The sequence below is a fragment of the Geotrypetes seraphini genome, chromosome 11, assembly GCF_902459505.1.
Source record: "Geotrypetes seraphini chromosome 11, aGeoSer1.1, whole genome shotgun sequence".
Lineage (NCBI taxonomy): Eukaryota > Metazoa > Chordata > Amphibia > Gymnophiona > Dermophiidae > Geotrypetes > Geotrypetes seraphini.
In genome coordinates this window covers 90,589,191-90,616,878 of record NC_047094.1, presented here as the reverse complement: position 1 = coordinate 90,616,878, position 27,688 = coordinate 90,589,191, and the positions used below count along the sequence as shown (strand labels likewise).

Here is a 27,688-nt window from a genome sequence, read left to right as displayed (position 1 = left end):
TTATAGATTACGTAAAATTAGATCAATTTTAAAATTTTTATGTTCAAAATCACTCAATATTCTTATTCACTCTTTGGTGATTTCTAAGATCGATTATTGTAATGCTCTCTTCAAGGGAATTGCGTTGAATGAAATAAAACATCTTCAAATCATTCAAAATGCTTCGATTAAGCTTATAACCAAATCCAGAAAGTTTGACCATGTAACACCGCTTCTAAAAAACGCGCACTGGTTTCCAGTTATCCATCGGATAACATATAAACTTTGCATACTGACTTTCAAATCTCTTTGTTATAAAACCCCAGCATTTATATATAAATTATTAATTCCATATTCTCCAAATAGAGCTTTGAGATCTAATGAACAGAATTTACTAACTATTCCTTCGCTCAAGATTATTAATACAAGACGGCAATTTATTTTTTCGGTTACCGCACCACAGACTTGGAATGCCCTTCCAATGTATTTAAGGGAAGAACAGGAGCTTGGAAAATTCAAAAGTAATTTAAAAACATTTCTTTTCAAAGATGCCTTTGATAACTAATTTTAATAATCCATAGGCCAAACTATTTTTATCCTATAATATTTTACCTTTTATTTGTTTACCTTTTGTACTTTTCCCTTTTTGTTTCTACTTTCCTATATTGATTTGTATTTCACATCCCCTTTTACCTAGTGTTATGAGTATGTTAAGTTTAACTTCAATCCCAATGTTATTATATAAAATTTTGTATTGTATTGTTTCCCACCAAATGTAATTTTAAACTGTTCATCGCTTAGAAATATGATTAAGTGATTAATCAAAAAAACTATTAAACTTGAAACTTGAAACTTGACTTGTCACAGGTTTCTCATCACTGTGAAGGATTTCTGTATTGTTTTATTTATTTGTGGTTGTATGATGCAGCATCGGTCTATAGTCATTCCTAGTAGTTTTATGTTAGTTTGAATGGGATAATTGATTGTGTTAATTTCTATATTGGTTATGGTTGGGACTTTGTCATTTTCGAGGAGGATGAATTTAGATTCCTTTTACAAAAATACTCTGAACACCATAAAAATATTTATAATAGAATGCTTTGAAAGAAGTGATTACTTTCATATCCAGGAGCACTTGGGGATTTCAAAAGCAGCCACTATGATTGCAATATCTGTGTAATGTTTCTTTCATTCATTCACTTGATTTTTTAGCATATCCTCCCAAAGGAGCTCAGACCATTACACAGTGAGCAGAATCTGCTAAATGGAATGCTCTGTCACTATTATTTTTCTACACATCAGTCTTTGTGAGGAGCTCCATGTTTTCCTTTTGCTTTGTTTTTTTAAACTATTTGGGCAATTAGATCCCCTATAATGTAATTTCTTGGCCTGCCAAAACCATGTCCATGACATGTCCCCTTTAAATCTGTGCGCTCTAAGCCTCTCTGGGTCTAATTCTATATGTGTGTTTGTACTTTAAGTGATAAAGTATAATATATACCCATTTTGAGCTATTTTAATCATTTACACACAGATGTGGTAAAATATACATGTAAACCAGTAGTTTAGCCAGTGGCGGCCTCAGGAGTCTGGGCCCCCTCCCCCACTTTGGGCTCAAGTCTCCTCCAAAATTGTGACAGCCTGGCTGGTGGGGTGCTCAAGCCCAGCCAGCCAAAGAGTATTGCTGCTGGAGCCCTGATGCCAGGACTTTTTCACATGCTCAGTACATGTATTTGAAGTGGAAGTGCCGGTGTCGGAGGCTGGGCAGCCTGACAACCTGCCTGCTTCCCTGCTTCTCAGCCAGTACATGCAGGGCTCCGGCTGTGAAACTTCGGCTCACAGGTCTTGAGCATCCCGACCAACAAAAGTATGATCGGGGAGGGGGGGGGGAAGACACAGCAACGGCGGCAGCAGGGGGAAGAGGGAGTGGTCGGAAGGGGAGGGAGGACTAAGAGGAAATGTTTGGCACCCCCGAATCAACTTCTGGCTATGACTCTGTTGTAAATGGCTCCTTACACCAGACTGACTAGTTGAAAAGTACATACCATAGCATGTATGCTGCTAATGAGCATGCACAGGTGTGGAATTTGGGGGTATTCTATAAGGAGCCTCACAGAGGGAGCAAGTATGTGCATACATGATGATAGTCTGTTCATTTACATAAGTGTTTAGGGTCACTACATTTGTAAAAGTAAAAAAGAGGATACATGGCCCCACCCCACCCTGTTCCGCCCCAGCCCCTCCCTCACACAAACCTCATCCCCTCTCCTTTCCTGAGCTCAGGGCCGCATCTGAGGGGCCTCTGAGCATGCGTGGATGTGGCACGACATCACATGCATGCGACGTCGTCGCATCATATCTGCCCATGCTCGGAGGCCCTTCAGACACATTCCCGGAGCCTTCCAAAACCCAGACAAGTTGCTGGATTTTCTAAAATCCATCCGGACAGTCCTCTAAAAAGAGATCATTCCGGGTAAATCCAGACATCCGGTAACCCTAAATACAATGTGAGCGCATACATGTGCAAATGCCAATAATCCAGCTACCCTCGATTTTGCAAGTGCATGACTATCTTCAGTGCTGCAAACTTTGGTGTGCACATGGAGTGTGAGTAGGATAAATACTTAAGCAGGTAACTTATTGAATATTGCAAGTTACACACATACGAGTAGCTCCTAAATGTAGGTGGACGCATTTGCACCAGCTCTATGTTTGGTGTAAGTGCTCAGCCCTAACCACATAGATGCATGTACGCCTGATTACACTAGTATCTTATATAAAGGAAAGTAAGCACCTACTAGCCTTATAGTATTGGAACCAAATAAATGCCTTCTTGGCACCTAAAAATTTGCATCCCTTTGTAAAAGTGCTCTCCAGATGTGTAACAACGTAAGTGGCATTTTACACATATAAATACCACGTATAAGTGCTCATTTTCAAAGTACTTAGACATACAATGTACCATGGTAACCTATGGCACTTTGCCCCCAGTTCTATAAACAGCACCTGAAACAAGCACCAAGGAGTATGGCGCAAAGCGTGTGTCAATCATAAGCTAGGCGCCGTTTATAGAATCATCCCTAGCAGTGTCTAAAGTGGGCATAGTTGCCAGTAGGCGTCCTAACCTTAGGCAAACTCTATTTATGCAAGGGTTTTCTTGGCCTATATTGGTGCGCATACCAGCACCTAAGTCCAAAACAGGTGCCTACATACCAAACATGCCCACAATCCTCCCCTTAACCACACCCAGTCTCTGGTAAGCACCTACCTGAAAGTGGTAAGTGGCTACCAAGGGCTAGATTCACGAACCGATCCGGGCCCAATCCAGGCAGGTCCAATGAATTCTCAAAAAGCCAATATGCAGATGGGGGCGATCAGAGGAGCGCCCCCATCTGCCTGCCCGGATCGCTCTATAGCGATCCTAGTGCATGTGCAGACCATCTTTAGATGGTCTGTGCATGCGTTGGAACTCGGGGCCTGGCAGAGAGATATATATATTTTAACTACTTCCATGCCTTGACAGAGTTGCTGGAGACCAATGCTTTGTTGCAAGGCTTCTTTGCCAAAGCTCTCTTGAGTCTCCCCTAATTATGACTATTTCAGTCATTACTCAGTGTAATAATTAATATGACAACTGGACACGTTTGTAAAGAAACACCTCAGCTACAGGAGACAGAGCCTGCAGTGGGTGGTAACAAGCTGCGAGGAATTGTCTCGCAAGAGAGAGAGGGGGGGAAAAAGAGCGCTGGCGAGGTTAACTTATTGAAACACTCTGAAGCACTGTGAAAATAAACAAAACCAGGAGCCCGTGGCAAAGCAATGAAGCCCGTGGCTTTAACCCGCTTCAAGCCCGCGGGTTAAAACCATGGGTTTGCACTGGGGGAAGGGTGGGAGAGTTGGGGCAGGCAGGCATGTTCGGGGCAGGCAGGCAGACGTGTTCATGTTCAGGGCAGGCAGGCGTTCGGGGGAACAGGAGAGTCGGGACTGACAGGGCAGAGAACACGGCGGCAGAAGGCAGGGCAGCCAGAAAGGGCTTGAGCAACCGGTCCTCAGCAGTCGCTTGGGAGTGATCGGCCATCCCCAGTGCTCTAAATTAGTCTAGCTTCACCTGCGTACGTTTCAGCTTAGCAGGAACTTGTCCAACTTTGTCTTGAAACCCTGGAGGGTGTTTTCCCCTATAACAGACTCCGGAAGAGCGTTCCAGTTTTCCACCACTCTCTGGGTGAAGAAGAATTTCCTTACGTTTGTACAGAATCTATCCCCTTTCAACTTTAGAGAGTGTCCTCTCGTTCTCCCTTGGAGAGGGTGAACAGTCTGTCTTTATCTACTAAGTCTATTTCCTTCAGTATTTTGAATGTTTCGATCATGTCCCCTCTCAGTCCCCTCATTTCAATGGAGAAGAGGCCCAGTTTCTCCAGTCTCTCACTACATGGCAACTCCTCCAGTCCCTTAACCATTTTAGTCGCTCTTCTCTGGACCCTTTCGATTAGTACCTTGTCCTTCTTCGTGTACGGCAACCAGTGCTGGATGCAGTACTCCAGGTGAGGGTGCACCATGGCCCGGTACAGCGGCATGATAACCTTCTCAGATCTGTTCATGATCACCTTCTTAATCATTCCTAGCATTCTGTTTGCCCTTTTCGCTGCCACCGCACATTGCGCGGACGGCTTCATTGACTTGTCAATCAGAACTCCCAAGTCTCTTTCCTGGGAGGTCTCTCCAAGTACCGCCCCTGACATCCTGTATTCGTTGATGAGATTTTTGTTACCGACATGCATCACTTTACATTTATCCACGTTGAACCTCATCTGCCATGTCGATGCCCATTCCTCGAGCCTAATTATGTCACGTTGCAGATCTTCGCAATCCCCCTGTGTCTTCACTACTCTGAACAACTTCATATTATCCACAAATTTAATCACCTCACTCGTCGTACCTATGTCCAGATCATTTATAAAGATGTTGAAGAGCACGGGTCCAAGCACTGAGCCCTGCGGCACCCCACTGGTGACGCTGTTCCAGTCCGAGTATTGTCCATTTACCCCCACTCTCTGTTTCCTATGCTCTAGCCAGTTTTTAATCCACGTATTTCACCTTCGATTCCATGGCTCGCAATTTTCCGAAGTAGTCATTCATGCGGAACCTTGTCAAATGCCTTCTGAAAATCCAGATATACAATGTCAACCGGGTCGCCCTTGTCTATCCGCCTATTTACTCCCTCAAAGAAGTACAACAAGTTCGTCAGACAAGATCTGCCTTTGCTGAAACCGTGCTGGCTGGTCCTCATCAGTACACAGTCGGTTTGCTTTGTGAATCTAGCCCCAAGTTAGATGCCTACCGTCCAATTAACTGCAATTTAAGCCAATTACAAGGTACTAATTGCTCATTAAGCTTTTAAATAATTGTTAGATATCTAAATCAGCTAGGTGCACCGATCTAGGTGTCTAACTTTAGGCATCTTTTATAGAATCTGGGCCTTTCTAAGTCCTTTGAAAATGAGCTCCATAAAGACTTCTAACATAGCATTCTCAAGATGTTAATCTAACTGTTCAAAACTATACTTTGGGGATATTTTTAGCATAACAAAAACTCAGTTATATTTTTTTCAGACTTGTCTGAGTGGTGCCCATTACTTGCTATTTTAATCCGTAGCCTGAAGGTTTTTTTTTCATACATTTCTGCTCCCTGGTTGCAGGATGCTTATGGATTAATTAACACAAAAAGTCTTGATCATTGGCACTACCGCTCACTAGTTTCAGATGTGTGCTAATTAATCCATCCTATCATAATTCTTAACCTGCTGGTGTGTAGCTCAGCTTCACCTCCAGTGACTCATTCTTAGTACCTTTCACAGATTACGATTGGCTTTCTCTAGTGCCTTCACGTAGGGGTCACAGGTTAGCAGCGTATTTGGAAAGCACAAAGAATTGCAAAGAACCATCTGGCTTTCTGTGAGCTCTGCCAGTTACTGACATTAGTCCATCACGGGTTTTCCGGACACATAAGAACATAACATAAGAACATAAGCAGTGCCTCTGCTGGGTCAGACCAGAGGTCCATCGTGCCCAGCAGTCCGCTCACGCAGCAGCCCAACAGGTCCAGGACCTGTGTAGTACTCCTCTATCTATATCCCTCTATCCCCTTTTCCTTAAGAAAAATTGTCCAATCCCTTCTTGAACCCCAATATCGTACTCTGTCCTATCACGCCATCTGGAAGCGCATTCCAGGTGTCTACCACCCATTGGGTGAAGAAAAATTTCCTAACATTTGTTTTGAATCTGTCCCCTTTCAACTTTTCTGAATGCCCTCTCATTCTTGTAGTTTTCGAAAGATTGAAGAATCTGTCCCTCTCCACTTTCTCTATGCCCTTCATGATCTTGTAAGTCTCTATCATATCTCCTCTAAGTCTTCTCTTCTCCAGGGAAAAGAGCCCCAGTTTCTCCAATATCTCAGTGTATGAAAGGTTTTCCATACCTTTTATCAAACATGTCGCTCTCCTCTGAACCCTCTTGAGTATCACCATATCCTTCTTAAGGTATGGCGACCAATATTGGACGCAGTACTCCAGATGCGGATGCACCATCGCTCGATACAACGGCAGAATAACTTCTTTCATTCTGGTTGTAATACCCCTCTTGATTATACCTAGCATTCTATTCGCTCTCTTAGCGGCTGCTGCGCACTGTGCCGTCGGCTTCATTGTCTTGTCTACCATTACCCCCAACTCCCTTTCTTGGGTATTCTCACTCAATAACATCCCTCCCATCATATAGCTGTACCCCGGGTTTCTGCTTCCTATATGCAGTACTGTACATTTCTCTACATTGAACTTCATCTGCCATCTCGTCGCCCACTCCCCTATTTTGTTCAGATCCCTTTGTAATTCTTCGCAATCCTTTTTAGTCCGAGCACCACTAAATGGTTTGGTGTTGTCTGCGAATTTTATTATTTCGAACTCCGTCCCTGTTTCTAGATCATTTATAAATATATTGAATAGCAGCGGTCCAAGCACTGACCCCCTGCGGAACACCACAAATCGCAGTTCTGTGCTTCTCAGGAAACATCCCTCCTGTACAGGTTTTCATTTCTCAGGTTTTCATTTCATTTCTCAGTTAGATGCCTGTGCCAAGCATCTGTTATTACAGAGACTACGTGAGATAAAGGCAGCCATTTCCTGTGAGCGATCTGCACGGGGCAGGAGCGTAGGAAGATCGTTCCTGCCCCGAAAACCCGCTAGACCACCAGGTAAGGCGTTGTGCGTCGCTCTTCTAAAGAAACAGGCAGCCGTTCCGGAGACCGCGCTGGACCACCACTAAAAAAGGTACCGGGGGGCACAGTGTATTCGGTCCATAAGACGCACCCCCTTTTTGGGGGTGGAAAAAGTGCATCTTATGGTCCAAAAAATACAGATAGATAGATAGATACTTTGAGAGGAGAACCCATTGAAGACACTCAACAAAAAACCTGCCACAAAACACTTATTCACCCAAATATCTTCATGCCCCTTGGTTATCTCTAGGAGTCTTCTGACATGATTATGGTGCATAATTTAGAAGTGCTATTTGCATTTTAGATGTGCATGAACCAGAATTTAGATGTTTATACTGAATGTATATATAAGGAGGGAAGGTATCAACATGGGCTACTCTTAAGATGGGTTAGGGCAGACATGGGCAACTCCGGTCCTCGAGGGCCGGAATCCAATTGGGTTTTCAGGATTTTCCCAATGAATATGCATGAGATCCATTTGCATGCACTGTTTTCAATGCATATTCATTGGGGAAATCCTGAAAACTCGATTGGATTCCGGCCCTCGAGGACCGGAGTTGTCCATGTCTGGGTTAGGGTAACACAATTCATGCTATTTTAGCATAGGGTTTCAGTGCATAAAATGGGACCTGTGCTCAAATTGCACAGCTTGTAGTAAAATAGCCCATCGTAACAGTGGCCCATGTTGATAACTTCCCCCCCAAACTCCTGATTTTACAAAACTGATACATATGTATGTCTAAATCTCAAAAATGTGCATATGGCAAGGGGGCGTGGTCTGGGCAAGGGGGCGTGGTCTGGGCTAGAGTGGTTCACATCTCAGAAGTGGAAGGCACATATATATACAAAAATATTGTTGCTGGGATTTACATCCAGTGGTGTAGTAAGGGGTGGGGCACAGGGGGGCAGTCTGCCCCAGGCGCCATGTTGATGGGGGCACCAGCAGCCTTTTCCTCTCTGCCCCACCTCCTTCCACTCCTCGCCTTGCCCCCTCACCTTCCCCCCCCCCGTACCTCTAGTTGTTCACTCTCATGAGTAACAACTTTGTTGCTGGGATTTACATCCAGTGGTGTAGTAAGGGGTGGGGCACAGGGGGGCAGTCTGCCCCAGGCGCCATGTTGATGGGGGCACCAGCAGCCTTTTCCTCTCTGCCCCACCTCCTTCCACTCCTCCCCATGCCCCCTCACCTTCCCCCCCCCATACCTCTAGTTGTTCACTCTCATGAGTAACAACTTTAACGTGCTTCTCGCGACCGCGTCCTCTCTCCCACTGACGTCACGTCCGGGTGTCACGCAGAGGAAGTGACGTCAGCGTGAGAGATGACGGGGTTGCAAGGAGCATGTTGAAGTTCTAATTTTTGTGAACTTGAATTTTCAGCTCTGACTAAAATTAAATGGGAAAAAAAGAGAACGACTGCATATGGGTGGGTGATGAAATGCACGTTTGCTTGTTGACTATTGGTAAATTAGGGGGTCAGTTAAAAACATCATGTAAACGCGGTTCTTTTTTTTACTGAACTTTGGCATCTACCAGTGCCTAAAAATCCGCCCCGTTTAGAGAGTCCTGGCCTTTGTTGCCATAGTCCATTATGTGATGTTTTCAGCACTGGAGTAAACCAACTTAATTTCTTCTGATTCTCATAGGTGCAGTTGTAATTGCCTTTGTGGTCTGCTGGCTCCCATATCATATCCGCCGCTTGATGTATTGTTACGTTCCAGAACAGGAATGGACAGAGTAAGTACTGCTCTTCAAATAACCCAGTAACACAATGGCTCTAAAATTCTGCATGACTTTTTTTTATTATTATTATTGATTGATTGATTTTCAAATATAAACAATCAAGTTAAAACTTGTACAGAGAAGCAAGATTCAAGAAATAAAGAAATAACATCTAACATAATATATAAAGTTTCAAGAGATAATTTCTATCTTACAATCTCGCTCAAGTCCTCATATGGGATCCATGATTGAATTAAAACGGAGTTAAGCAATGAATTAAAGAAAGAAAAAACAATTATAGATTAAACTGTGCTAAGGTACATCATGAGCTTTCTCCAGCCTTAACAGAAACAAGAATGCTGTCAGTTGTGAGGGTTCAAAGAAAACAAATTTATGTAATTTATAATGCACAATACATTTGCAGGGATATCGAAGAAAAAAGGTCGCTCCCAGGGCAGTAATTGCTGGTCTTAACAATAAAAATTCTTGTCTACGCCTCTGTGTGTCCCTGGCCAAATCAGGAAACATTTGAACTTTTAGGCCCAAAAATTATTTATGTTTATTTTTAAAGAATAGTTTCAATAGCCATGTTTTATCCAAAGTAAGAGCAACTGAGAGAAGCAAAGTAGCCGGGGTGGCTACTTCTCAATCGGAAGATTCTAATAAGGCTGACATATCCAATGGTTTTTGAATCGCTTCTTGAGGGTTCTTTTGGTCTTTGATGTCTTTAATGTCTTTAATAGGAAGATAATAAACCTGTGTAAAAGGTGGAATGGAAGACTCAGGGATTTCCAGTATCTCCATGAGATAACGGTTCACCATTTCTCTAGGAGTTGTTGTAGGGATCTTAGGAAAATTAATTAATCTGAGATTATTACTTCTTGAGAGGTTTTTGAGTGATTCAAGCTTTCTTCTTAGATTTGTATTGTCCTTAATTAGTGCTTCTTGTATTACTCTAAAGGATTTAATATTTTGTTGTTGGGTTTCTATTTGTGATTTAAAATCATTAGTGATTTTCTGCAGTCCAGATATGTCCTTATCATGCTCTTTAAATCGTTCTTCTACTTGATGAAGCTGAGAGGCTAAAGTTTTAGGAATAGTGGCTACCAAGTCCCACAGAGCGTCCAGTGTTACCTCCTGGGGTTTGTTAAGTTGGGGAAATTGAAAATGTATAGTTTTATGCTCACACACTGGCAAGTCTTCTGGCTGCTGTCCAGGCTGGAGCAGACCCACTCCCACAGCTGTTAATACCTCCGACTCCGCGTTCAGGCTCCCCATGGAAAGCTGGGAGCCTGAATCTCCATTCCCTGAGCTGATCTCGACTGCCTCTGGGGGAGGAAGCACTCCGATTCCTGGAAACCCCCCCCCCTCTCGGGGAACTGGTTGTTCGAGGTTGCGGGGGCGGTGCTCGAGTGTCGGGGCTGAAGGTCGTCTCAAGCCCAAAGGAGGACTGCTGCATGCCGTTCCCCTGCAGCGTCTCCAGCGGGGGCAGCCCCGACTCTGCCGACATGCCCTGCATGCGCCAGATAAGCTCCTCTTTACTGCCGACCACGGGAGTCCCGGAGTGCCGCGAGGCACCAGCGATGCTTCTCCCTCTCCGCTTCGGCATCCTGAGGTAGGAAATTATTTAATTAAAAAACAGTCACTTCTCCAAGAGGGTTGTCAGGAGCAAACGCACTGCCAGCCTATACTGTCGCCATCTTGGATCCCATTATCCACCGGGCCTCTGCATGACTTTTAATTAAAGATGTTATACACGCAGCAGAACCTCACTCTGTGGTTATCTGATAATAGATTTTTCAGCTAATGATTAGTCGTATCTCTCACCTAGACTGAAGCCCATTCCAATTCCTTTTTGCTGTTATAAATTAGCATTTTCTCAAAAATCAGTTTATGGCAGAATAATGACCAGTTAACCATGGAACTTAAGGTAAGGTGATGTCACCTCCAGCAACTTAAAATTTCATCTCAAAACTTTTTGTAAAAACAAAAAAAAATCATAAAAACTACGACATCATTTGTTAATGATACCTGTCTCTTTAAAGTCATCATAGAGCAAGTTGTTCCATATTTGATGATGTCATACTTTACTTTCCTGTTTCACTTTTGAAAAGTCATTAAGCAGTTGTCTCTTCCTTTAAAAGGTATTAGGTTTTTGTCGTAGAATTGTAATAATATTTGTAAACACTTGGAGGGTAATTCAATAACAGAGCATCTACAAGATTTTCTAAAACCTGGCCTACTTTATTAAAAAACCTAAGATTGCTGAAACCTTAAATAAAATACCAAAATGTTGGCAAATTATATGGGGAAAGAGACACCTCTCACCATATACCCCAAGGAGGGGAGGATGATATGATAAAAATAATTACGTAACCATATTTCATCTGACATAAATTTCTATGGAAGAGACCTCAGTACTGGGGAACTGAAATAGATAAATCAAATTTGCAACAGTATCCCCCGGGCTGACAACTCATATATGGACAATCACTGTAGCCCAAATGAGTTTGCCCCATACATCATAATGTCTCTACCTTTTAGTGATAATGTGAAGCAAAAAAAATCAAACTCCAACTCTAAACAAAACAGTGAAAAAATATATATATACATATATCATTCATTCATTCACCCCCCCCCCTCTCCTCCCCATGGGAAAAGTCTTCAATTTTCAGTTAACTGCACATACTGTTCATATACCCATGAGCACAATGAAAAAATATTTTTTTAAATGTACAACATATAAAAATATACCCCCTCTTCTACGAAACTGTGCTAGCGGTTTTTAGCACAGAGAGCCGCGCTGAATGGCCCACGCTGCTCCCGATGCTCATAGGAACTCAATGTGCATTGGGAGCAGCGCGGGCCATTCAGGGTGGCTCTCTGTGCTAAAAAACGCTAGCACGGTTTCGTAGAAGAGGGGGATAGAATGTTCAAAACACTAGACTTATCTGTGTTGAAAAGAAAGTCCATAGTTTGCCCGACAGAGCTCTGTTTCGCTGTCTTCTTCAGGAGCCAAACCCCTTCTATGTCACGTCTTCCAAAGCATTGCATATTCAAAATGGTAGGAAAGCCTATCCAAAAAAAGCTTTGGCGGTGAGCCCAAGATTTCAAAGTGTTTTGGATATTTTATGTTTTAATTTTGTTGGACATCTAAACAAATATTTTTTCATTGTGCTCATGGGTATATGAACAGTATGTTTAGCTAATTGAAAATTGAAGACTTTTCCCGTGAGAGAGGAGAGTGAATGAATGAACGATATATGTATTTTTATTTTTCACAGTTTTGTTTAGAGTTGGATTTTGATTTTTTTTGCTACACATTATCACTTAAAGGTAGAGACATTATGATGTACTAGTTTTTTAGCCCGTTACATTAATGGGTGCTAGAATATGTGTGTAGACTTAGGCATTTCTTTCTTTCTTTCTTTCTGTATGTCTGTCTTTCTTTCTATCTTTCTGCCCCCTTTCTTTCTTTCTATTTCAATCCCTGGTCCCCTGTCTGTCTGTCCTTTTTTTCTTTCTGTCTCTTTCCCCCTGTCTGTCTTCCCTTCTCCCTTCCTTTTACCTCCCCCTGTCCATCAGCACCCCTTCCCTGCTCCCCCCTGTCCAGCAGTAGCCCTTCTCCCTTTCTTTTACCTCCCCCCTGTCCAGCAGCGCCCCTTCCTAGAGAAAGAATAAGATTTGTCTTTGTACCTTTCCCTTCACCTCCACAATTCTCAAAAAAGGTCTTCCTCCTTCCCTTTCCAATCCCGATACAACTCCATTTATACTTCCCTCCTGCTGGCCGAGGAACTAATCTGACCCTCTCCTTCCTTCTTTCCTTCCTACCCCGGACTTTCTGATTTCCTGGATTTTTACCCTTTGCCTCCTGCCCGATGTTAATTCAAATTCCCACCCCTCTCTGTTTTTGTCATGGCCTTCCCTCTCTCCTTAACTTCCCTCATTATGCGGATGCGTTTCCTGATGCTGGAGGCCGTGCAGCTGCTCGTGTGTCTGTGGCTTGGGCTGGGCTCTTGCGGTGCTGCTGTCACTCTGAGCTCCATACTGCTGAGGGCTGGGCGGCGAGGACCGGTAGAAGTAGTAATGTTGGGCCTGGTTGGGCTGGTGATCCTCCATGGATGGGCACGTTCCGAGACAGCGGGTTTGGGGGCTTAGACTGCACGGCTCAGGGCCGCTTCTCCCCCACCCTGTGTCCCACCCGCAGCGCAAACAGCACAGCTCTCCTCCACAACCTCAAGGGCCAGGCCTCCAACGTCTGCAAGATGGCTCTTGGCCGCTTATTCCTCATCTGTCTAAGCAGCAGGGGCCCTTGGTTACCGAGGTCAGGCCCCCCAGCGAGGCATCAGGTCGGTATGGTGGCGAAGATGAATTCTCTCGGGGCAGGAATGTTTCTGAGGAAACATGTGCAGGCTCCTATTACGCATTCGGGGACATGGCACCACGGAGACACGGGAACACGGGGATTGAACTGCGCATGCGCGCTAAGGGTATTATTATAGCAGATGGGGCAAACTCATTTGGGCTGCAGTGATTGTCCATATATGAGTTGTCAGCCCGGGGGATACTGTTGCAAATTTGATTTATCTATTTCAGTTCCCCAGTACTGAGGTCTCTTCCATAGAAATTTATGTCAGGTGAAATATAGTTACGTAATTACTTTTATCATATCACCCTCCCCTCCTTGGGGTAATTTGCCGACTTTTTGGTATTCTACTTTATTAAAGCCAACATCATAGGTGCTTGTGTTGATAATAAGCCCCTAAAACTATCCCATTAAGCTACATTAGGGGATAAAAGGACTAAAATGAAAGAATTAAAATACAAAAACATAGAAATATGCCAGCAGATAAAGACCAAATGACCCATCCAGACAGCCCATCCATGCCATCTACTGTCTCCTCCCCTCCCGTACTTTCTTGAATTCAGATACAGTCTTGTCTCCAAGGGAGGATTTATTTATTTATTTAGAGGTTCTTTTACTAAGGGCTCCTTTTATAAAGGTGCATTAGGGCCTTAACGTGTGGAATAGCGCGCGCTAAAATGCCACGCGCGCTAGGCACTACCGCCTCCTCTTGAGCAGGCGGTAGTTTTTCGGGTAGTGCGTGCTAATCTGGTGCATGCGCTAAAAACGCAAGCGCACCTTTGTAAAAGGAGTCCTAAGGCGCTAAATGCTAACGCACCCATTATATTCTATGGGTGCGTTAGCATGTAGCGCGTGCTAATCTTTAGTGTGCGCTAAATCGGTTAGCGCGCCTTAGTAAAAGGGCCCCTTGTTTATTTAAAACGTTTCTAATCCGCCTTTCTCCAAGGCGGCTCACAAAATTTCCATACATAATAAAATATACATTTCAAAGGACACATACATTAAGTAGGGAAAGCACAGAGCAGGATAGTATAAGAACATAAGAAGTTGCCTCCACTAGGTCAGACCAGAGGTCCATCGTGCCTAGCGGTCCGCTCCCGCAGCGGCCCATCAGGTCCATGACCTGTGAAGTGGTTCCTGACCATTCTTATAACCTACCTCTGGTTCTATCTGTACCCCTCAATCCCTTTATCTTTTAGGAACCTATCCAAACCTTCCTTGAACCCCTGTACTGTGCTCTGGCCTATCACAACATTTGGAAGAGCGTTCCATGTGTCTACCACCCTCTGGGTAAAAAAGTACTTCCTAGCATTTGTTCTAAACCTGTCCCCTTTCAATTTCTCCGAGTGACCTCTAGTGCTTGTGGTTCCCCACAGTTTGAAGAATCTGTCCTTATCCACTTTCTCAATGCCCTTCAGGATTTTGAAGGTTTCTATCATGTCCCCTCTAAGTCTCCTCTTCTCCAGGGAGAACAGCCCCAGCATTTTTAACTTGTCAGCGTATGAAAGATTTTCCATACCTCTTATCAGTTTAGTCGCTCTTCTCTGGACTCCCTCGAGTACTGCCATGTCTTTTTTGAGGTACAGCAACCAGTACTGGACACAGTACTCCAGGTGCGGGCGCACCATTGCACGATACAGTGGCATGATGACTTCCTTCGACCTGGTTGTGATACCCTTTTTGATGATGCCCAGCATTCTTTTTGCTTTCTTTGAGGCTGTCGCACACTGCGCTGATGGTTTCAATGTTGTGTCCACCATCACCCCCAGGTCTCTTTCAAGGTTGCTCACCCCTAGCAATATTCCCCCCCCCCATTTTGTAGCTGAACATCGGGTTCTTTTTCCCTACGTGCATGACCTTGCATTTCTCTATGTTAAATCTCATTTGCCACTTTTTTGCCCACTCTTCCAGCCTCGTCAGGTCCCTTTGAAGGTCCTCACAGTGTTCCGTGGTTTTGACCCTGCTGCAGAGTTTGGTGTCATCTGCAAATTTAATGACTTCACATTTCGTCCCCCGTCTCCAGGTCGTTGATAAATATATTGAACAGGAGCGGTCCCAACACTGATCACATCTTCAACAGAACAACATCTAAGCAAATCTCAATTAATATCATTCTTCAATATAGTACATAGCTTTCCCGTAATAACTCAAAACACAAGTTATATATTCACTCAAAGAAAGCTTGAACAAACAAATGAGTTTTAAGCAACTTCCTAAATTGCAAAAGATTTCCACACAATCGTAACGTTCCGGACAACACATTCCACATTGATGCTCCAGCTACGGAGAAACATGAATTCTTTGTTCGTACATAATGAGTATTGGTCTCTCTTTTTGTGTCTCAGATCTCAGCTTCCGCGGTGGCATGTACAGCGTTAAGCATTTTTTTTCAAATAGTCTGGCAGACAATCAAAAATACCTTGATGTGTAAGTGGATGGATGCTCCACCCTTTCTATTTAAAAAAAAAATAAAAAATATTTCTTTAGATTACTCTTGAGCCTTCAACCTTTTAACGTCATCTTTTTCAAGGGCCCCGCAGCAACAAGGGGGCATCCGTGGAAAATCAGGGGTGGGAAACTGTACGGGGACACCAGGAAATTCTTTTTCACTGAAAGGGTGATTGATCGCTGGAATAGTCTTCCACTTCAGGTTATTGAGGCCAGCAGTGTACCTGATTTTAAGGCCAAATAGGATAGACACGTGGGATCTATTCACAGAGAAAGGTAGGGGAGGGTCATTGGGGTGGACAGACTAGATGGGCCGTGGCCCTTATCTGCCGTCTATTTCTATGTTTCTATGTTTCTATCCTATGACCTCTCATTCTGGAGTTTTCTTTCAACTTAAATTAACTTGCCTTCTCTACATTCATTCCCTATGCTGGAACTGGTAGACACTACAAAGTTCCAAAAAGAACCTAAACTGTGCCAAACATGATAAGGAACTTGACCAGCAAAGTTATATTATCACCCTAAAAAAAACTTGCAGCAGAAAGACAGTGATGGCTAACCTTTTTGAGCCCGAGTGCCCAAACTGCCGTACAAAACCAAAGAATTTCCTCAAAGTGCCAGCACGTCAATTAAACCTTAATAACAAGATTTTAGTATCTAAAAACTCTTTATAAAGTTGCCTGAACTATGTAACATCATTTTTAAAGGTTGGAATCTTTGTATTGTCAGAGAATCAATTTGATTCACAATCCTTTGCTTTTCATTTCAATTTATTGGCAATTTATAATGTTTTAATGATTTCATTCAATTTAATGAATTTAGGAAGAATTTGATTTAGTTACACAATATATTTTAAATGTATTATTCACATAACATGTCAAATGTATCCTGAGTAAAAAAAAAGATAAACTTCTTAAAATTGTTAACTGTGTCAAGACTAGGTGTGTATTCCCAAAGAGTCTATACATGTTTTTTTGTAAAATTTACAATCAAATTAGAAAATAGTTAAATCATTACATTTCTAATAATATGATGTAAAGAAAACAAAAGAGCTTTCAATTAAACCAACCGTTTTTATTGGAAATTCCAGATTGGAATACAACAGGGCCATGTAAAGTCCCTTTTTTAAATAACATCTTTAAATAATATTTAAATAACTTAGAAAGTGTCTTAACTGCAAACTGAAAACACTGCTTCATGTAAACATATGCATTGGGCATGCTCTGAAAAAAATTAATGTGATTTTTGATGTTGCATGCATGCTGATAACTTGTCAATCCTTGGCTCATAGTGCGTTAATTTCAGAGCAACACATGCAGCACTCATGTCATCCGTTAATCTAGCATCAGATTTTATATGATTCAAAGCTGAAAACAGCTGCTCACAAGCATAGGATGACCCAAACAAAGTAAGAAGAGCAATCCCAAGTGCTTTCATGGACTTAAAATTGTCTGGCAGAGAATTCCACGCTTTTAGGATTTCATTTTCAGAACTGCTAGCAGTGATTTCATTTGTCACCCTTTCACACTCAATATGTTCAAGAGCCGCATGCAGGTCATTGAATTTACTTTTCCAGATAGAGCTTTCTTGAAATTCCAGTAGCTCCATTTCCAAATTTTGAATATCCAACCACTATAAGCAGGAAAGATCAAGATCTTCAAATGTGGACTTTTCTGGGGAAGTTATAAAAGAAAGGTCTCCATCTTACGGAACTGAGAAAATCTTTTACTAAAATTCTCCTTTGCTTCGGCTACAATGGTGAAATATGCTTTGTGGATTTCCTGGTGTTTTTTATGACTGTCCACAAATGTTGTAGAATTATTCAAATGTATTTTTAGGTTAGGAAAATATTTTAGCTGTCCACTCTCAAGGTCTTTTTCAAAAACATGCAATTTTCTCTCAAAAGCTTTGATGTCACTAAACATGCTTCCTGCTGTTTTTCCCATGCCTTGTAATTTTTTGTTTAGTACATTAAAGTGGTTAGTAAAATCTGTAAAGAACATGAGGTTGGTAAGCCAGGCCATGTTGGTGAGTTGAGGATAGTCTTCCCCCTTTTCGTTCATAAATAGCCTAACTTCTTCCAAGCAGGCCACAAATCTCTCTAACACTCGTCCTCTGCTCAGCCACCGGACATTATTGTACATCAGTAAAGTGTTATATTGTGCCTGAACCTCATCAAGAAGGGCTTGAAATTGTCGAAAATTAAGAGCACGCGCCATGATGAAGTTCACCATTTTTGTTACATCTTTGAGGACATCGTCAAGTTTTTTGCTGCTTTCTTTGGCGCAGAGAGCCTCTTGATGTATTATGCAGTGAAATTGAATCAGTGGATGTTTTGCTTCCTTAGCAAAGAAATGAATGAATCTTGATGTTGTCCCCACCATGCTAGGTGCTCCATCGCTAGTAACTGAAACCACTTTTTCTGGACATATGTCTAGTGATGAAAAAGCCTCCATCACAGCATTGTGGATATCTATCCCTTGTGTTCTTCCAGGCAAAGACAGCAGTTTTACCAGCTCTTCTCTCATGATGTCACCAGTAGCATAACGCAAAATGAGCGCTAGTCTTGCATGGTTAGTAATATCTGTACTTTCATCCAAGCACATGGAGTAGAAGGGTGCTTTTTGTAAGTCGCAAGTAAGCTATTGACTAACATCAGCAGCCATTCGCAGAACCCTATCTTTTGCAGTATTTCTGCTTAGCGGCATCTCAGAGATGCGCTGCACAATTTTATCCTTGTTTTGGAAATCATGGAAGAGTGAATTACTCCCAGCCAAAATTGCCTTTTTGATAAAATCTCCATCAGAGAGGGGCTTACCATGTTTTGCCATGCACAGTGAAATTTGAAAGCTGGCAACTGTAAGATGATTAGTTTTTGAAAGATAGTTGCTAAAACTAAGAGACTGGGAGTGATATTTCTTTAATTTTCCTACAAGGAACTCTTTTCTTTGAGCTAAACCAAGTTCACTGAGCGTATCACTGCTCAGTGGGGAGGAAGACAGCGTCGGTGCCGAGCACCGAAGAAAGGAGGCAGGAACCAGGCTTGGGGAAGCGGCGAGAGTTCGCTCCGCCCCCCCCCCCCCCGCGTCAGAGGCAGCGCCGGACTAACCCTTAAAGGGGGAGGAGCCAGCGCGGCACACGTGGTGCCGAAGAGAGGAGAAGAGGAGCAGTGAGGAGAAAGGCAGCGTATCACTGCTCAGTGGGGAGGAAGACAGCGTCGGTGCCGAGCACCGAAGAAAGGAGGCAGGAACCAGGCTCGGGGAAGCGGCGAGAGTTCGCTCCGCCCCCTCCCCCGCGTCAGAGGCAGCGCCGGACTAACCCTTAAAGGGGGAGGAGCCAGCGGCGCCCAGCCAAGGCGCGCGGCAAAGGCGCTCACCTTAGCGAGAGCGCCTTTGCGAAGGGCCTCAAGAAGGGCCAAGTTACTACACCCAGGAACACCAGGGAAAGACTGAAAGGTACGGAAGAAGCAGGCGCAGAAGGAACGACACACACAAACAACGGTAAGGTAAGGTAGAGCAAGGGCAGTACACACAAGAAGAAGGCAAGAAGCAGGCACACAAAGAACAAATACAAACAAAGTATAGTAAGGTAGAGCGAGGGCAGCACACACAAGAAGAAAGCGCTGAAGAAAGCAGGCACACAAGGAGCACGTAATCTTAAGTGTTATCTTAAAGTAGGAACGACTATGGAAGCAGAAGGAAACCAGAAGATGAGCTTTCCAGTGTTCTGCACCGGCTGTCATATGTATGACTACCTCCCCTCGGGGAGACAGTCATATGTATGCGGTCGGTGTCAGGAGCTGGAAAGCTTGAAGAAGGAAGTCAAGCGACTAGAGGACAAGATACAGGAACTAGAAGGACTTTACACCACGGAAGACCCAGTCAGGACAGCTGAAGATTTCACGAGCGAGAGACACATCGAGGAGGAAGTCAGGGAACTTGAGAAATTCATTGAAGAAGCATACAAGAGGAGGGTGGAAGAGAATGAGCTTCAGATGATAGAAGAAGCTACACCTACATCGAAGGGAGAACAAGAAGCAGAAGACCTCAAAGAAGACACCCACAAAGAGAAATTGACCAGTCGATGCCCAGAAGAAGAGAGAGCGAAGCACACCGAGGACATTGACCTGAGACCGAAGCGAACATTGAAGAAGGGAAAATCAGCGATCCTAGTGGGGGACTCGATCCTGAGGCATGTGGACAGCCACATAGCAGGAGGGAGGGAGGACCGACTGGTGACCTGCCTCCCAGGAGCGAGAACCAAGGACATCGTGGACAAAATTGGAAAGATCCTGGAAGGTGCGGAGACGGAAGAGACCGCAGTAATGATCCACATTGGGACGAATGATGTCAGCAGGAGAGACTACAAAAGAAGTTCGCTGATAGAACAGTTCAAGATTCTGGGAAGGAAGCTGAAGATGAGGACCCAGAAGATAGCATTCTCAGAGATCCTACCGGTACCGAGGGCAGATGTGAAAAGGCAGGATGAACTATAATCAATAAATGCGTGGATGAGGAGATGGTGTGAGGAAGAAGGATTCCACTTCGTGAGGAACTGGACGACGTTCTGGGGCAAGAGCAAGCTCTACAGGAGAGATGGATTGCACCTGAGCACAGCGGGAACTAGACTTCTAGCAAACAATGTCAAGAGAGGAATAGAACAGGCTTTAAACTAAGAAGAAGGGGAAAGCCGACAGTCGACCAAGCGTCGATGTTTCGGAAAAAGGTATCCCGTGAAGATACTGAGGGGAAAAAAGGCTGGGAAGAAACAATGGACAAATTACAGGAGTCGACTAACCAAGAAGAGAAGGTTAGAAAGATTGTAGCCCAAGAGAAGTATCTAAAGACCGAAGCACAGGGAAAGGAATTAAAGGCAGCAAAATTCCAGGAGCTAAATTGCATATATACTAATGCAAGGAGCCTAAGAAACAAAATGGGGGAATTAGAAGCCATGATCATTGCAGAAGACATAGACATCATTGGAATCTCTGAAACATGGTGGAATGAGGAAAGCAAATGGGATACAGCACTGCCGGGGTACAAGCTCTATCGCCAGGATAGGTCAGGACAGAAAGGAGGTGGAATAGCACTATACATAAAAGAAAGCATACAATCAACAAGAATGGACACAGCGGAGACGACCAACAAGCTAGAATCACTATGGGTTAAAATACCAGGAAGGAAAGGGCCTGAAATAAAGATAGGCCTATACTATCGTCCACCCGGACAAACCGGAGACATCGATGAAGAAATGGAAGCCGAGATGAAGCGAGAATGCAAAGGCGGTAACACGGTTATTATGGGAGACTTCAACTACCCTGGGATAGACTGGATTCTTGGAAGCTCAAGATGCGCTAGGGAGACAGAATTTCTGAAGGCTGTACAAGATTGCTTCATGGAACAGCTTGTTAGAGAACCGACAAGAGAAAATGCTACTCTGGATCTAATCCTAAATGGGCTAAGGGGACCTGCAAAGGAAGTGGAAGTAGTGGGACCGTTGGGAAACAGCGATCATAATATGATCAAGTTCAAGATGGAAGTAGGAATACTGAAAGGAAAGAGAACCATAGCGACAACTTTTAACTTCAGGAAGGGTAACTACGAAGCAATGAGGGGAATGGTAAAGAAGAAACTTAGGAACACTTCCCAAAAATGGCAGACGGTAGAACATGCCTGGTCCTTTTTCAAGGACACGGTGAGCGAGGCGCAAAATCTATATATCCCCAAATTCAGAAAAGGGTGCAACAAGAGTCGAATAAAAGACCCGGCGTGGATAACTAAAATAGTGAAGGAAGTGATAAGCAATAAGAAAAATTCATTCAGAAAATGGAAAAGGGACAAAACTGAGGTAAACTGGAGAGAGCACAGGAAGTATCAAAAAGAATGTCACCGTGTGGTACGAAAAGCCAAAAGAGAGTATGAAGAAAGACTAGCCAGGGAAGCACGAAATTTCAAACCGTTCTTTAGATATGTTAAAGGGAAACAGCCGGCTAGGGAGGAGGTGGGACCACTGGATGACGGAGACAGGAAGGGAGCGGTGAAGGAAGAGAAAGAGGTCGCAGAAAGACTTAACATGTTCTTTTCATCTGTATTCACAAACGAAGACACAACCAACTTTAATGGAAATCATGCACAAAAGTTAACATCCATAGAAGTGAGCCTTGATGGTGTGCGCAGACAGATAGAAAAACTAAAAACTGACAAATCCCCGGGTCCGGATGGAATCCATCCAAGGGTGCTGAAGGAACTAAAAGAGGAAATAGCGGAACTACTACAGCAAATTTGCAACCTGTCTCTGAAAACAGGTGTGATTCCGGAGGATTGGAAGATAGCCAACGTTACGCCCATCTTTAAAAAGGGATCAAGAGGAGACCCGGGAAACTACAGACCGGTGAGTCTGACCTCTGTTCCGGGGAAAATGGCGGAAGCACTAATAAAAGAAAAAATTGATGAACATTTTGAAAAACACGAACTTCTGATAACCAGCCAACATGGTTTCTGCAGGGGGAGATCGTGTCTGACCAACTTATTGCACTTCTTCGAGGGAATTAACAAACAGATGGACAAAGGAGACCCCATAGACATCATATACCTAGATTTCCAGAAAGCCTTTGACAAGGTGCCTCATGAACGTCTACTCCGGAAACTGAAGAACCATGGGGTGGACGGAGCCGTGCATAGATGGATCAGAAACTGGTTAGCGGGTAGGAAACAGAGGGTAGGGGTGAAGGGACACTACTCAGACTGGAGGAAAGTCACGAGTGGTGTCCCGCAGGGCTCAGTGCTCGGGCCACTGCTATTTAATATATTCATAAATGATCTAGAAACAGGAACAAAGAGTGAGATAATAAAATTTGCGGACGACACCAAACTATTTAGTGGAGCTCGGACAAAGGAAGACTGTGAAAAATTGCAAAGGGACTTGGACAAATTGGGAGAATGGGCAGAGAGATGGCAGATGAAGTTCAATGTTGAGAAATGTAAAGTATTGCATGTGGGAATCAGAAACCCGAGGCACAGCTATACGATGGGAGAGATGTTATTGAATGAGAGTACCCAAGAAAGGGACTTGGGGGTAATGGTGGACATGACAATGAAGCCGACGGCACAGTGTGCAGCGGCCGCCAAGAGAGCGAATAAAATGCTGGGGATAATCAAGAAGGGTATTACAACAAGAACGAAAGAAGTTATCCTGCCGCTGTACCGGGCAATGGTGCGTCCGCATCTTGAGTACTGCGTCCAGTATTGGTCACCATACCTTAAGAAGGATATGGTGTTACTCGAGAGAGTTCAGAGGAGAGCGACACGACTGATTAAGGGGATGGAAAACCTTTCATACGCTGAGAGATTGGAGAAACTGGGTCTCTTTTCCCTGGAGAAGAGAAGACTTAGAGGGGATATGATAGAGACTTACAAGATCATGAAGGGCATAGAGAGAGTAGAGAGGGACAGATTCTTCAAACTTTCAGAACATAAAAAAACAAGAGGGCATTCGGAAAAGTTGAAAGGGGACAGATTCAAAACAAATGCTAGGAAGTTCTTCTTTACCCAACGTGTGGTGGACACCTGGAATGCGCTTCCAGAGGACATTATAGGGCAGCGAACGGTACTGGGGTTTAAGAAAGGATTGGACAATTTCCTGCTGGAGGGGTATAGATAAAAGATTACTGCACAGGTCCTGGACCTGATGGGCCGCCGCGTGAGCGGACTGCTGGGCGCGATGGACCTTAGGTCTGACCCAGCGGAGGCATTTCTTATGTTCTTATATTCAGCAACACTGTTATGGTTGGTCTCAAAGTGACGTTTGACACTTGATGTGCGAGACACAACACTTTCATTACACATAATACACAATGCTTTCCCACTGCGTTCAATCACTCCATATGTCTCTGTCTAGGCCTCTTGGAATGGTCTTCCACTATCTGTTTTTGCTTTTTTTGCTGTACTCAAGTTTCAAGTTTAATTTTATTTGATGTATCGCTTATTACTCATTTTCTTTGTTCAAGACTTCAAGTCTACAAAAAGATAAAATTTGTATAATAAAAAAAATCTAATGAAGTGCTGTATACAAATCCGTCCCCATAAAAAAATATGTGATTGGGGAATTTTACTAATTGTAGACATCCGTTTTGGTCAAAAAATATACTGTCCGGGTGAAAACCGGATTTGTGCAACCTGAGTGTATGGGAAAAGAACTTTTATTTTTCATTATTGGAGCCTTTGTTATTTTATTATGATGTTTACAAAAGCACTGTGAAGGGCCACATATACACTTTACTGTTTTTTGCTATATTGAGTTTTCCATAAGGTACAGCATAGAGGATTAGTGTGTTGGTTGTTCACAGAGAGCCCAGCTCTCCTCTCAGCTTACTGAACTTCTCTATGCAGCTTCTTCATAAGCAGCTTTTTTATTTCCTCGAATTTAGCATGTCCCCCATGGAAGATACAGAGGTTTTTACAGAGGAGCACATTATTAGACACATTAACATCCCCCCATATCCTCACCTCTCTAGCATGGGAGCACTAGGAACTGTTCCTCATTACAGATGTCACATGTGGAGTCACACTACAGCCTCACTGAGTTCCTGTGACAGACTCAGTGTGAAGCTTCTCTTCCTCCCCCCACCTCCCCCTCACACACTGCCTGGCTCATAGGATACTAAGGGGAAGACAGGCAGGTTAAACATCCACTCACAGGACTGCAGCCAGCACAGGAGGATGGGCCGTGGCCCACCGGGACAATGCCCGGTCCTCCCAATGGCCAGTCCGGCCCTGTTGCCAGGTGAGCTGCAAAGCCGACTCCGGCACACTCGCCTCCCGCCGCGCCGCATATCTTAATTGCGGACTAGAGAGTTGCGCGGGGACAGAAATCACACCCGTCCCCGCCAAAGTCTCACCCGTCCCCACCTGTCCCCGTGAGGAATCCCGCCCGTCCCCACCCGTCCCCGTGAGGAATCCCTCCGTCCCCACCCGTCCCCGCGAGGAATGTCCTCCGTCCCCGCCCGTCCCCGTGAGGAATCCCCTCCATCCCCACCCGTCCCTATAAACTTCAGAAATAGTTATTTCATTTAATTATGCTACTGAATTAAAGGCTCTGGTAGAAACCCATTTACAAATAAGCAAAAAGACTTTATTAATTTGGAAATATTAATTGGGAAGAATACACACTTTGTAAACGGGTTTCTACCAGAGCCTCTTTTGTTTATAAATTTTTATCAACACAACTAATATACTACTTTATCCTGAAGCAAAAAAAAAGAAAAAAAGAAATAGAATTCTTTTCCTACCTTTGTTGCCTGGTTTCTGCTTTCCTCATGTTCTCATTCAGTTCCTTCCATCCACTGTCTCTCTTCCTTCTGCATCTTCCATTTGCTCTGTTACTGTGCCTCTCCCTTTCTCTCCCCTTCCAAATTGGTCTGGCACCCATCTTCTTCCCTCCGCTCCCCCCATAGTCTGGCATCTCTGTCTTCTTCCCTGCCAGCGTCTTCTCCCCACTCTCTCTTCCCCATTTCCTTTCAGCATCCTTCTCCCCCCCATCTTCCCCATGGCCTTTCAGCGTCCTTCTCCACCCCTTTGTCTTCCCCATGTACTTTCAGCGTCCTTCTCCCCCCCCCCGTCTTCCCCAAGTTCTGTCAGCGTCCTTCTCCCCCTTTTGTCTTCCACAATTGCTTTCAGTGTCCTTCCCCCCCACCCCGTCTTCCCCATGGCCTTTCAGCGTCCTTCTCCACCCCTTTGTCTTCCCCAGTGCTTTCAGCGTCCTTCTCCCCCCTCCTTCTCTCCCGCCCCAGGTGCAGCACAGCTGGCCAGGTCCCCTTACTTTTGTGGCGCTTTCCCGACCGACCGACCGACCGACAACAGCCCCGGTCTGACAAACCTCCCTGCCCTTAACCGCAAATCTAAATTTCCTTCTTACAACTGCTGTAAGAAGGTAATTTAGATTCGCGGTTAAGGGCAGGGAGGTTTGTCGGACCAGGGCTGTTGTCGGTCGGTCGGGTTAGCGCCACAAAAGTAAGGGGACCTGGCCGGCTGTGCTGCACACGGGGCGGGGCAGGGCGGACCGCCCCCCTCCCTTGGTAGCCACTCGAGCCGCGAGGCTACTCCTCCTTACCTACCCTGCCTGCAGTACAGAGCCGAACGGAAGTCTTCCCGACTTCAGCCCTCCCTCCCTCCGATGTCAGCGCTGACGTCGGGAAGACTTCCGTTCGACTCTGTGCTGCAAGCAGAGCAGGTAGGGAGAAAAGCCGCGCGACTTAGTACATCCAGCCCCGCAGGAACCCCGCGACCCTCGAAGGTGTCCCCACGGGATCCCCACGACCCTAGGGGGCATCCCCATGAGATTCCCGCGACCCTAGGGGGCGTCCCGTGCAGCTCTCTATTGCGGACCTTCCCGCATGCCAGCTGCAAGGCCTTCACGTGCCACAGCTGGCACGCGTGCCATAGGTTCGCCATCGCTGGACTAAGGAGTCCACATTTAGGGGCTTGTCCCCGGTTTGTGGTTCTTCTACCTTACAAAAGGTCTGAGCACTTGCGTGAGTTTTATTTAATGCTAAGTACCCTCTACATTAATGTCATATCCCATCTCTCCCACCTTTCTTCCAGAGTATGTATTGATATCTACAAGTCTGTCAGACTGGATGGGCCATTTGGCAATAATCCGCCATCATATTTCTATGTTTCTGTATACTTTAAGACAATGACCACTGACCAGTTTTGTGGTCACCCTCATAAATAAATAAAGAGAATGTGAATAAAAGTAAAGATTAAAATTGAAAGGTAAAAACAAATTATAAAAAACAAATTATTAAAAGCAACATATCTGGAATTATCATCTATTTTTCATTAATTAAGGGCCCCTTTTACAAAGCCGCAATCAGTGGTAAGAATACAAGGCACCTAGGGTGGTAGCACCCCCTCCATGCACTCCTTTCTGCTCTTTCACTCCTTCCCCACCTCCCACGCCACACTTGTGCGTTCCCATCCCCCCATACCTTGTTAAATCTTTGCCAGTGCGAGCAGTTTCTCTGGTCTGCTGCTTGCACCCGCATTGGCATTTCTGACATCATTTCCTGGCCCTATGACCTGGAAGTGATTTCAGAGGGGAGCCAGGCTGGCGTGAGCAGCAGACCTGAAAAGTTTCTTTTTCTGGTGAAGATTTAAAGAGGTACGGGGGGAAGGGAAGGCGAGAGCACAACATGGGGGAGTAGAGAGGTACCAGCACCCCCACCAAGATAGCACCTGGAGCAATCCACCCCCTACCTCCCCCACCCTTACTACGCCACTGGCCACAGTAGTGAGTCCCCCGTGGCAAAAGCACCAAAACCCATTCAATTCCCTTGGGCTTTGGTGCATTTGCAATGGAGATTCGCTACCACAGCTTTGCAAAAAGGGCCCAACAGTAAGTTATGCAACTTTGATTTGGGGCATAGTATACACACAAACTCATAGACTAACTCAAGAGAATGGCATAGCATCTTTGTGCCCTGTGGCACCCAGAGAGTTTGAAAGGATATACAGGGCTGTTTCTAAATACTTTTGTTATATTTGCAAAGGAAAGATGGGAATGGCGGTATATTGAATGTTGAACAGTTTGGGTGTTACTGGTTTAAAATAAGGGAGACAATAAATTTCCACAACTCATTCTTTGGTTTTAGCAGTGCTGCCATGCACGTTCGATAGCTGTACAAAATGATGCTGCGTTTACGAATAGGCAATACATTTCTGTATCAGTAAACATCAGTAGTAATAGAGACAGCAAGCCCCTTCCCCTCCTAAAGCAATACATTTTCTACTCATGTAATTCTGATACGCACAAGTAGACTTATTAAATATATAGCCTGTCTGTAAATGCCCAAACCTTCATTTGCACAACCTGGTGGAGCGTTTCATTTACAGATTAGATCTGTATGCT

At 44.4% G+C, this 27,688-nt stretch overlaps 1 protein-coding gene across 1 annotated transcript in view; it reads left to right on the top strand.

The window, feature by feature from the left end:
• Positions 1-27,688, top strand: part of NTSR1 (neurotensin receptor 1) — a 254,658-nt gene that overhangs the window by 213,438 nt on the left and 13,532 nt on the right. The window contains exon 3 of the mRNA XM_033914412.1: positions 8,892-8,982. Within this exon, the coding sequence (XP_033770303.1) occupies positions 8,892-8,982 (91 nt within the window). The remainder of the gene's footprint in view (positions 1-8,891; positions 8,983-27,688) is intronic.